The sequence below is a fragment of the Dipteris shenzhenensis genome, chromosome 11 (genome assembly GCF_047967505.1).
Source record: "Dipteris shenzhenensis isolate YYH24624 ecotype China chromosome 11, Dip_SZ_1.0, whole genome shotgun sequence".
Taxonomy (NCBI): Eukaryota; Viridiplantae; Streptophyta; class Polypodiopsida; order Gleicheniales; family Dipteridaceae; genus Dipteris; species Dipteris shenzhenensis.
In genome coordinates, this window is record NC_141606.1 from 11,874,108 (window position 1) to 11,884,985 (window position 10,878).

At 41.4% G+C, this 10,878-nt stretch overlaps 1 protein-coding gene across 3 annotated transcripts; it reads left to right on the forward strand.

The window, feature by feature from the left end:
• The first annotated feature begins 2,345 nt into the window (after positions 1–2,345).
• On the forward strand, positions 2,346–10,446 carry LOC147896618 (VAMP-like protein YKT61). 3 transcript variants are annotated; one of them, XM_087381328.1, is made up of 7 exons: positions 2,346–2,496; positions 2,631–2,976; positions 3,208–3,305; positions 3,420–3,524; positions 8,662–8,727; positions 9,031–9,117; positions 9,281–10,446. In XM_087381328.1, the coding sequence occupies exons 2-7, from the start codon at positions 2,778–2,780 to the stop codon at positions 9,329–9,331; spliced, it is 606 nt and encodes a 201-aa protein (XP_087237454.1). In that variant the 5' UTR covers positions 2,346–2,496; positions 2,631–2,777; the 3' UTR covers positions 9,332–10,446. The 3 variants fall into 3 exon arrangements, with proteins under 3 accessions (XP_087237454.1, XP_087237455.1, XP_087237453.1); XM_087381329.1 differs by lacking the exon at positions 2,346–2,496 and having other exon boundaries at positions 2,516–2,976; positions 9,031–9,146; XM_087381327.1 differs by lacking the exon at positions 2,346–2,496 and having other exon boundaries at positions 2,516–2,976.
• Positions 10,447–10,878: the final 432 nt, after the last annotated feature.

Below are 10,878 nucleotides of genomic sequence, written 5' to 3' on the forward strand. Positions count from 1 at the left end.
CCCACACCCGTCACCCTCCCCCATAGCTTGATATATGATTGTCGCTTGTGTTTATTTTAGCCTTCTTATGCTTTTCTCGAAACCTTTCTATTGACTTTCAGACCTAGCTAAAAGTTGTCTGGAGGTCTCTGACAAACTGATCAGCTGCAAAAATCTCATCTTTAGTCCTTAGGATAAGTGAAAGAATCACCTTCCCATAGATGACCTCAAAGGGGGCTTTCCCTGTGGAGTTGTGAATCGTATTATTATATGCAAACTCCACCAGTGGTAGGTATTTTTCCTAGTCTGAACCCCCATCCCCCCCTCCCCCCACCCTTGCTACCACTCCACCCCTCCCCTTGCCCTGCCCCATGCCCCTCCCTTCTCTCCCCCCTCCTTCACCATGTCCCCACTTTCCCCAACGTCATGTGAGTACAAAAATTGTGGTCAAAATAAGCAAGATATTAAAGAGAGAGTACACAAATTGTGGTCAAAATAAGCTAATAAGGATTATTCTTAGCCTTATGCAAGTACAAGCGGAGCTTTGCCGCTACTCCACACACACATATGTTAACTCTGTGTAAAGGCCATGCACATCCTCCAACAAGCAAAGCTAAGAAGATTCAAACAGAGCATGAGTATTTTGAGAGAGATTAGGAAAGCTAAAAAATCTATAGGTTTTTGCCATCCCTAAGGCACCCTTCCAAGGTTGGTGAAGGAAGTTTGTGACTATTGGGAGTTGGTCTTGAGGTGGCAAAGAACAACTATACTCGTGCTTCAAGAGGCTACAAGCATTTATTATTGAGCTCTTTCATGACAAATGCTAGTTGCTACTCATGCTCATAGGGTTATATTGATGGTTGAGGACACAGATTCTCTTAAAAGGGTACGTTATAGGTATGACAAGATTATCAACCCTATATATTGGACAACTCTTAAGATGAGGGACATTTTGCTTATACCACTTGCAAGAAACATAGGACATGAGGGGATCAAAGTATAGTACGTTATACACAATGTATACATGAGCCAAGGTGGCACATGCAGAGAGAAGCTGCCCCTAGCATCCTCCGAATGAGACTCTAGCACAAGAGGGGATGATTCTATGGAGATTAAGGCAACTAGGGTCAAAATTGTGAAGAGCAAGGTAGAACATGTTAATCCAATCAGAGAATTTGACCTGGGCAAGGCTTGTATACATGCATTAAGGTGTAGAAATGGACAAGTGATGGATTCCATCATATTTTCATCTCTTTGGTAAGTCTTTGCTTGTTTTACAGCACATGAACTAGCCATGTCTTTCTTTTATAATGCATAATCAGTTCCTTGTTTTTGCAGCATGTTCAAGTTAAAATTGCTAGAGTCAATTCAGCACACTATACATATTGTAGATCCTACAATCTCCTTCAAGCTAAGGAATCCAAGACAACTAGATGATCAGATTGCCAAGTGGTTCAAACATTGTGATTTTTCTCTACTGGATGTGGTGATCCTTCCATACCACCCAAAGGAAGTGAATATTTGACTATGTTTTATACAAGCTTCAAGGTTTCATTTAACTATTAATTTAAATCTATGTGTGTATCTTTTATTGTAGTCATCATTGGAGCTTAGCAACAATTGAAATTTAGTAAAACCAATGCTTCTATTTAACTCTATCACTGGGAATCATCAAGAGATTGACTTGTATGTGATTTTTCCTGCATAATACCTTGAAACTATGAAGAGGATTTATTTTATTATGAAGATAATTTATTTTAACCAACTAAGTACAAGAAATATCTAAATTTTAGGTGTCTCAAGAGATTATTTGATGCTTTGGATCATCGCCCCCCAAATATTGATTTGTCAAACTCTATTGTGCCCACTCAATTGGAGGTAAGACCTAAACTCTTATCTTTTTCTTTTGAACATTTCTATTTTAACTTACCCAAAGAGAAAGCTAAATATCAGTTACAATGTGTACAGACACCATAGCAGCACGATGCACATTCTTGTGGGTGGAGAGTATCCATGCATAGTACATACTAGACAATTTTAACCAAAAGATTCCACGAGATGTTGTTAGAACCATAAGATTTCCATTGTGAATGGTTAAAAGTGTAGGTTTATGTTAATTGTATTTTGCTATCCTTGTGGTGTTGTCTTTAGTCGTCTGTAGATGTCATATTTGACCTCTAGTGGATGAAGTCTCTCTCTCTCTCTCTCTCCATTTTCGTTGACCTGTAGTGGATGAAGTCTCTCTCTCTCTCTCTCTCTCTCAATTTTCTTTGACCTCTAGTGGATGAAGTCTCTCTCTCTCTCTCTTCATTTTCTTTGGAAAATTAAGCTTCACATTGCATTGAACCTTGCTCCTTTGTTATATTCCTAGGCAATGCAAGGCTGAAAAGCAAAAGGGCGAGCGTATGAGACGGCCAATTATATGGGCACCTTCCTCAAATAATTGCCAACATTGCTTGAAAAGTTAGCATCACAGGAACAAGGACAAAAGGCAAAGCCAGCATCTTCTTCCTTCAGGTAATCCTTTCTTCACGCATTCTTCTCACCATTCCTCCAAGTAACCCTTTCAGTTATCATCCATCATTCCTTTCGTCCAACAGGCATCGAGAATTTCTCTAACTTTCTGTGCATCTTATCTATCCCCTTCACAGATCTCGTTCGCCCACATCCCCACCCGGTTTCACAAAGTTTACACCTCTATATGATAATTTTACGGCCATCCACACCTGCCTTTGGTGACCTGCCGCAGAGTCAATCTGCGGGTCATCATATTGGTTGTGCATTTTGATCTCTTCCCAATGAAGATCACTGCCCTTTTGGTGTTCAAGTGCAGCGGGCTCGACGGTGGATCCGAGCCGAAGCTGCTGGCTGTTGCATCCGATGTGAGTCATTTTGGCTACTTCCAGCGAGCAAGCGCAAAGGAATTTATACTGTTCGTGGGACGTACGATTGCTAAACGTACGCCAGCAGGACAACGCCAATCCGTCCAACAAGAAGGTGCGAACACGATCCGAACATATGATAGAATTTTTATGTTGTTTTCATTGCAGATCGATTGAGTAACATAGCTGATTCTTTAACTAGTAACTTTCTATTAAATGGATTTATATTCAAGGTCCTTCTAATTCACGCTGGCCTTCGTATATAGACAGATAGATAATAGATAGGTATGTATGTATCTATGAAGCCTAGCTGTAATGCATTCCATTTCCTTTTTTTGACTTGCAGACTATATGGTCCATTGTTATAATCGGAATGGACTTTGTGATGTAGCATTTGTAGATGTGCAATACCCCTTGAGAAGTGCCTTTTCAGTTTTAAATAAGGTATGGCAACGATGTTCAGTCTTCAATAACTCAAATTCTTTGTACCCTTTGAAATTGTCACGTCTAGTTCTCTCTTAGTTGACTGGCTGGTTTCTTTTATTCCTTTTTGGACAGGTGCTTGATGAATATCTGCAAGCCTTTGGAAACTCTTGGCAGAGTGTGCAGGCTGACAATTTCGAACCATGCTCATTTTTAAATGAAGCCTTGACTAAGTATCAGGTTTGTGGGAATTTTTTTAAAGAAACATCTCAATGGAGCTCTTAAAAGAGTATTCAATGCGAACCAGGATGTTGCCCTAGAAATGCACCATTCAAGGTGATCGGTTTCGTTGGCATAAGAGGCAACTGAGCCTATTTAGCTGCTTTGGTGGAAATGATGTCCTTTGAACTATCTGGATCTAAATCTGATGTCCTTTGAACTAAATCTGATGTCCTTTGAACTATCTGAATTTGATGTCCTTTGAACTGTCTGAATTTGATGTCCTTTGAACTATCTGAATCTGATGTCCTTAAGGACCTTCTGACCACCAACCTGTCCATAAAACTGACACATATTGGGAAACTGATGAGGCTTCCCCTTCTGCTGATCTTCAAGCTTGATGACTACTGAGGTTGTCCATGTAGTCTGCTGGTCTTCAAGCTCCTCAATGACTACTGAGGTTTTGAAGCTGTTTTTGATCCACTTGATGCGGCTCCTACGGCTAGAAGCTTCTGGTAATGTGGGCAATCTTCCTTAATGTGGCCCAACACATGACAATGGAAGCATCGGTTCTCCTTGGCATAGAGTGCTCGTGTCGCTGCATCCAAGTACCTTCCATAGCTGTTTCTATCCTTCACCATCCAACTCTTCTTCTGCTGCCCATTCCCACCATCACCCCGCTAGGAATCCTGGGACTGCTTACTGTTGACCCGCTTGGATCGGTGACCCTTGTGCATGAGCTCGTATGCAAGCTCATAATCCTTGACCCTTGTGCATGAGCTTGTTCTGAGCAAGCTCGTATGTACACTCATAATCCCGTGGCTTGAAACTTCTGACATACCACTAGATGTCCGTACGCAGCCCATGGAGAAAGTTGCTCAGCTTCTGATTATCCTCCAGCTGCAATTGTATAAACACCTGGGTGAATTTTTTGGCATACGGATTCATCGACTCGGTGTCTACTTGACGTAGCTCGTAGAATTGACTCTAGAGCTTGTCCAGGTATTGGGGTGGCAAGAACCGTGATCGAAGATCTTTTACGAATTCCATCCAGCTGTAAAGAGGTGTCTCCTCGTCTGCATCATAGTGGTCCTTCTGCCACTTGAGCCACCAGGTGACCGCCTTGTCTGTAAGGTGCATGGATGCTAGGATGCACCGCTCATCATCGTTCGTAGGTATCAACTTTTGAACTGATTGAGCCACGAAGTCAACACTAAGGGTTTTTGCTTACCATCTTACTGTGCGAAGCTGTGCTTCCTTGGGAAGGCTTGACTGGTGATGGAAGTCTCTCCTTTTTCCCCGTCGCTGGTTGAGGTAGAGAATAAGAAGCTGCCAGTCCCGTTCTTTTTTCTCTTCTCGAGCGGTATGTTCTCGGAGCTCCCTAGCATCCTGAGCCTCATGGTCCAAGAAGCTCCTTGGCTGCTTGAGCCTCTCGTTCGCATTCTTCTTTTGCTTCCTGAGCTGTCCGCTCGGCTTCTTGAGCCTCTCGATCGCGTTCTTCTTTTGCTTCCCGAGCTTCCCGCTCGGCTTCTTGGGCCTTGCAATCACATGGTTAATCAATTTAGGTAGTCGTACATGACAAGTTTCATTGCCAAGATTTGGTTTGGCTCCTTGATGAGAAAGAGGAGATGGACGAAAGAGGGGCTTGAAAACACAGCTTCTTCCCTTGAAAGGAAAGCGGGAGTTGCTTGAGATTGGCGAGAAGAGAGCAAGGTAGAGTTGTAACAGATTGGCTATGATGAAAGAAAGGTAAATACAATAAGTATAGACTGGTATTCGATATGATGGTCAACGTTTCTCAGCGGAGGTAGATACATGGAAAGTTTCTTTGGAAACATGTTTGATTACGAGTAATTCATGGGTCTACCTTCTGTGAGGAAGGTTGAGCGGATTAAGGCCCATGAGAGAGTCATACAAGCTGGAAATGCCCCTATTCAAAGTAAACTGCGAGAGTACTCCATTTGGAATGGTCTGCTTTTCCAAAATGATAAGGTTTGAGTACCTGGGGCGAGAGATGCAAGGCGTCGTATTTTGTTTGAATATCATGACAATCCCAGTGCCGGACATCGGAGGGTACAAAGAACTTTGGATCTAGCTTTTCTTAGCCTAAGGTTAAGGTTGATGATGTTCGAAACTGTCAATAATGCCAAGTCCAAAAGGCTGAGCGCTTGAAACGAGGTGGATTGTTGTATCCTTTGGAAACAGCTGAGAACAAATGGCAAAGTAATTCCATGGATTTTGTGCATGGTTGTTAAGACACTCGTGTCTTATGATAAGACACTTAAGACACTTAAGACACGTGTCTTATCTTAAGACACCTTTAGACACTCTAGTCTTTTTTTTTTTTTTTTGGTGGGTGAGGAGTAACAACACACATTGAGTTTGACTTAGCCATGCTATCATTGATGGTGACTTTGGATCTAGCAGTGGCAGTGACCTCATAGATTCAGATTAGGATGAATCTTTAGAGATTTGAGTCTTGAGAGTCGAAAGCTTTCTTTCAATTATATGTATCGAGATGCAGTTTTCATTCATGTCACATGTGACAAGATTCAATTGTCAGTTTAAACCTTTTAGTACTCAAAACTTGCGAGCTCTTCAGTCGCGAGTCTTAACTTTAACTTTTAAGTCTTGAGTGACGAGTCTTGACTCTTAACTACATTGTACAAGTGCATTGTTTCTTCTTGCATTATTTAAGTGTAGCTTATTGTACTTCTAGAATCTAGTAGCTAGCTATGCTAGCAAGTTGTACATTTGTATACTTATACGTATATTAATTAAATATTTATTATTATAACCACAATGGCGTGTCTTACGTGTCTTATCTTTAAGAAACTTTAGACACTCGTGTCTGAAGCGTGTCTAACGTGTCTTACAACCATGATTTTGTGTTAGGCTTGCTGGCTGAAATAGTCAGTGATAGAGATGCTATGTTTACTGGGCATTGCTGGGGGGCTGAATTCAAGAAATTGGATACTCAGCTCAGCATAATTTCGGCCGATAATCCAAAATCAGATGGACGCAATGAGTAGATTAATCAGACTGGAAGACATGCTGAGAGCCATGCTGAGAGCTTCTATCTTCAAGGTAGTCTAATTAGGAAGATTATCTTCCTTTGCTGGAAATTGCTTAAAATAGTGCTAAGCAATCAGATAACCCGAAACAGTCCATTCATGCTGATGTATGATACGAGCCTAGAACCTGTTGGGCGCTGATGACATCAGTGGGGATGTCATAGTAGCTAGTTTCTGCTATGCATGATGGGAGTTTATGGTTAACAATCTTATGAGTGACTCTCGTGAGATTGAAACTGCACTATGTTGTGTTTTTAGAGGATGAGTTTGGGAATGTTCTTGGATTCATCTAGGTTATGATGTATGATACGAGCCTAGAACCTCTTGGGTAGTTGGCTTACAAGGTGAGCTCTTCTGCTAATTGGTTGCAACAACAACAATATATGTTGCAATTGGCAAGGGAAAGCATAAGAAATGCTCAAGACAAAGCGCATTTTTATGCCAATCAAAAGTGGACACCTCGAAGGTTCTCAGAAGGTTAGCGGGTCTACTTGACAATCCCAAAAGATTCTCAGGTAATGCATACTGGCCCTATATAGAAGCTATCTCATTGCTATTGTGGTCCGTTTCAGTGACGTGGCTTAGAAACTGTAATTACTTGAAGGAGTTCGGATACACCTAGTCTTTCATGTCAATAGACTGAAGAGGCTTTGGGTGCTAGAGGTGATTTGGGTATGAGGAGGAACTTGCAAGACTTGAAGATCTGTCTACTTATGTATCCCATGGACCAGAATGCCTCCTGGATAGCTTAGGAATAGGATTGTTCCAGAGTTGAAGGCTAGGTGGAAAGATCGTTCAGATAAGGATAGCACTGGGGAAAGTGTTAATTCTCTTTCGCGCCAATTCCTAGAATTCATATCTTAGTCCTTCTTTGGGGTTGGAGAATGTTATGTCACGCATGGACATAACTCGGCTAGTGTTGTGGAGCTCAGGCAACCCTATAGTCATGTGTCCTAACCATGGGATAGTTAGGACACATGGTACCTTTGGTACACTAAAGGGAGTCTTAGGCTTGAGACAACATCTATATAAGTGAGAGCTTGGGGCCTCTCGAGAATACCCAGCTAGGTTGAGAGCCCGTCTTGGCCTGTGTCTCCCTAACGACATCTTTGCACAAATGGGGTTGCATGGTATGGGAGGCGGTCTTACTTGGGATGGGCGATGGTTGGAGTTGTCTGACCTCTAGCTCAAGGGTGATCCTGAGGGATCTCTGGTGGGGTGGTGACGCACGATCCGATACCATGTGTCTGTGTGCTTGTATTCTGATGTTCGACTATGCTTGCAGGTCAGCATGGAGAAAGAGGAGAACCTGGATCCCTAGCTTAGGAGTTGTGTCAATTTGGTGGCCCGGTTGTCCATGTATGATGCAAGGCAAGACTTGGAGATATTGGAGGTGTGGGTACGTGGAAACTAGGGTTCCCAGGCCAGGGAAGAAGTTCATCCCCAGATCATCCAAGGCTAGCAAAATTTACTCACTCGAAGCTCTTGTTGACCAAGGTTGACTATATTGACCAGCTGTGACCAACTTTGACCAAGCACCCATAGTGATGCTCATTATCCCAAATGTTTACAAGGCTTCGTGAAGAATTTACATGGATTCCTTACTGTGCTTTGCAAAACGAATTAGCTGCATCATGCAAAACATGATTTCACACTCAATTGTTAGTCAGAAGGCCACTAGAGAAAGACATCTGTAGAGCTTGTATTTGGTCTGTTTATGACAATAGACTATAATTGCAGCTTCTCATGTAGAGTCTCATAATAGTGGTTTATAAAGTGCACTATGTTGTGTTTTTAGAGGATGAGTTTGGGAATGTCCTGGATTCATCTAGGTATATATAGTTTTTAAGAATTGATATTGTATGTAAGGTGAGCTTGTGTTACTGAACTCAGTACGTTGACTGTATGCTTGTGCTCTTGAACTTTAAAACTGTTGTCTTAATATTTACAGTTTGACTGATGTCTACTTGCTTGGGGCTACAGATTAAGATAAGATGCCTTGTTGAACTAGGCCCCTGCATGCTAGTGGTTTCTTGTTACAACTAGCACATGCTTTGGTGACTATGGTTTTGTGGCCTCTACAGGATCCTACTGAGGCTGACAAGCTCCTGAAGATACAGAGGGAATTGGATGAGACAAAGCACATCTTGGTATGTCCAGACCTTTTCTAAAGGATGTGCCTTGTACATCATCACGTTTTCTGCCTGGATATTGCTGGGGTTTTGGGACTTTCAAGGGTACGAGATGACAAATTTTCTGTACAGGGCTATTAAGATTTCTCACTTTTTGCTCCAAGGTTTATTAATTTGCTGTCCCTCATTGAAATGGAGATTGCCCTTTAAAAGTGTTTTTGAAAGCGTGACTGTGTTTACAAATACTTCAGGGATGACTTGGTTTTTTGGGTAGGATCTATGGGAATATGAGGATTTATTCTATGCCACTCGTATGTGCAGCATAAGACGATTGATAGTGTTCTTGCAAGAGGAGAAAAGCTAGACTCTCTAGTGGAAAAGAGCTCCGACCTTAGCATGGCATCACAGGTGTGATTGTAGAAAAAATCAAATCATTTGTGAGTATTTAACACAAATCAAAGTTTACCACAAGCCATCCTTCTCTGGCTCGCTCTTGAGGATTATTACTCGTCTTTACTATGTGGAAGGAGGTAGCTTTGCTTTCTATTAACTTTTTGTATAAAAATTGCAGATCTTCTACAAACAGGCGAAGAAGACAAACCAGTGCTGCACTATTCTGTAGCTGGAGGCTTTTGATTGTCCCTTCTGTCAAGTGGGACACCTGTTCAGCTATTCTCATATCGTATTAACTTTTATCGTGTTCGTCCAACTTGCACCAACCTCAAGAGTGGAAAGATTGAAAGGGCAAGGTCTGGTTTTCTGCTAAAAAAGCATGGTTCGAACTGAGGCATGAGGGATATCAAGTAGGGTTAACAGAATTGTATTTCTATTTTTGGGTTTGAAAGCTAGCTATTATATATGTATGGCATTTAAGGGACCCCTATTTTGAAGCAGGCTCTAGCTTCAGTTCATAAGGTGGAAGATGGGGGCAAGTAGACAGATTCCAGAAATAGGGTTTCAGGTCTTGACTCATCAGGATTAATGCTAAGGAATCCCATATTCCTCGTAATCTAGTTATATAGGGGGATCTTGGTTCAAGGTTATCAAAAATCGGCACTAAGTCTTTCAACCCTTACCTCAGAGGTTCCATGCCGTGGCAAATTCATGGTATGTGTCTGTGATTAACCAAGGTCGTGACTGGGTCATGGCTTGTGGAATTTGGCTTATGCAAGCAATTAGACTTGCCTAGATTCAGAACAGTTTTTGGATGCTAGGGTTTGGTAGGATACTGCCAAGCTTGCAGATTTTTCCTTCTACTTTTTTCAACTTCACAGAGACAGTGTGGACACTTGGACACTGTCATAGATGAGAGCTGCAGCATTGCCTGGTATATATACCTTTCTAACCCAATTTCAGGGCTTTTCTACATCACCTTTGGTGGTGTATAGCGTCTTTGCTTCCAGGGTCGATGGATTGGGATTCGGGAATGCATCCAATGGAGAGGTTGAAATGGAATTCATAAGAACTTGCAGAGCCAAAATTGATTGGCAGTGTCATGTTGAGTGTTTTCAAGGTAATAGCCTAGAGTTGTGAATTTATGAAGTATGATTGTTTAGGCCAACATTGTATACCCTTTTACATTGTGAATGCATATGTACCAAGGCCAAGAACTAAAACACATTGGGAGACATTTTTGGAAGCAAGAAGGCATGAACCAATGCTTGCATAGGGAAGTCAAATTTGAATAACAAACGTGTTTGCAAGACAAATGTTCTTTTTGATTGAGAGGGACATACATGTAGCCAATTCTATTAAAGTTTCCTTATTTATTGTGAATGACGATGACAAAATCTCCAAGCACAAATAAAAGACGTGTATATGAATGTTTTAGTATGAAGGTAAAAGAGGGATAAAGGAGAGCTTATTAAGAGTCTCATGCAAAATTTGCAGCATTTTAGACTTTACAAAGAGGCTTTCATTAGTTGGATATCTCGTGAAATAATTAAGTTTTTGGGTGGATGCTTTAGTTATGTGTTTCTCATTGTTGGTGAGGACAATTATGGTCTTAAATATCAAACAAAGAAATTTTGATAGTATTGTGTCATTTTAGAAGATAGCAAGGCAACTCAACTATAGCTTCAAGAAATATGGGCCATTGTAGATGGTAGCAAAAGAGGCAAACTAGATTTTTATCAAGAGGGGCTTAATGCAAGATTTTTGCAATATGGT

What these genes read in the sequence shown, in the direction of transcription:
- LOC147896618 (XM_087381328.1), top strand. Translation starts at nt 2,778, where the DNA reads ATGAAGATCACTGCCCTTTTGGTGTTCAAGTGCAGCGGGCTCGACGGT. An exon ending in CCTTTTCAGTTTTAAATAAG is followed by an intron (nt 3,306 to 3,419) that starts GTATGGCAACGA and finishes CTTTTTGGACAG; the next exon opens with GTGCTTGATGAATATCTGCA. An exon ending in ATGAGACAAAGCACATCTTG is followed by an intron (nt 8,728 to 9,030) that starts GTATGTCCAGAC and finishes TCGTATGTGCAG; the next exon opens with CATAAGACGATTGATAGTGT.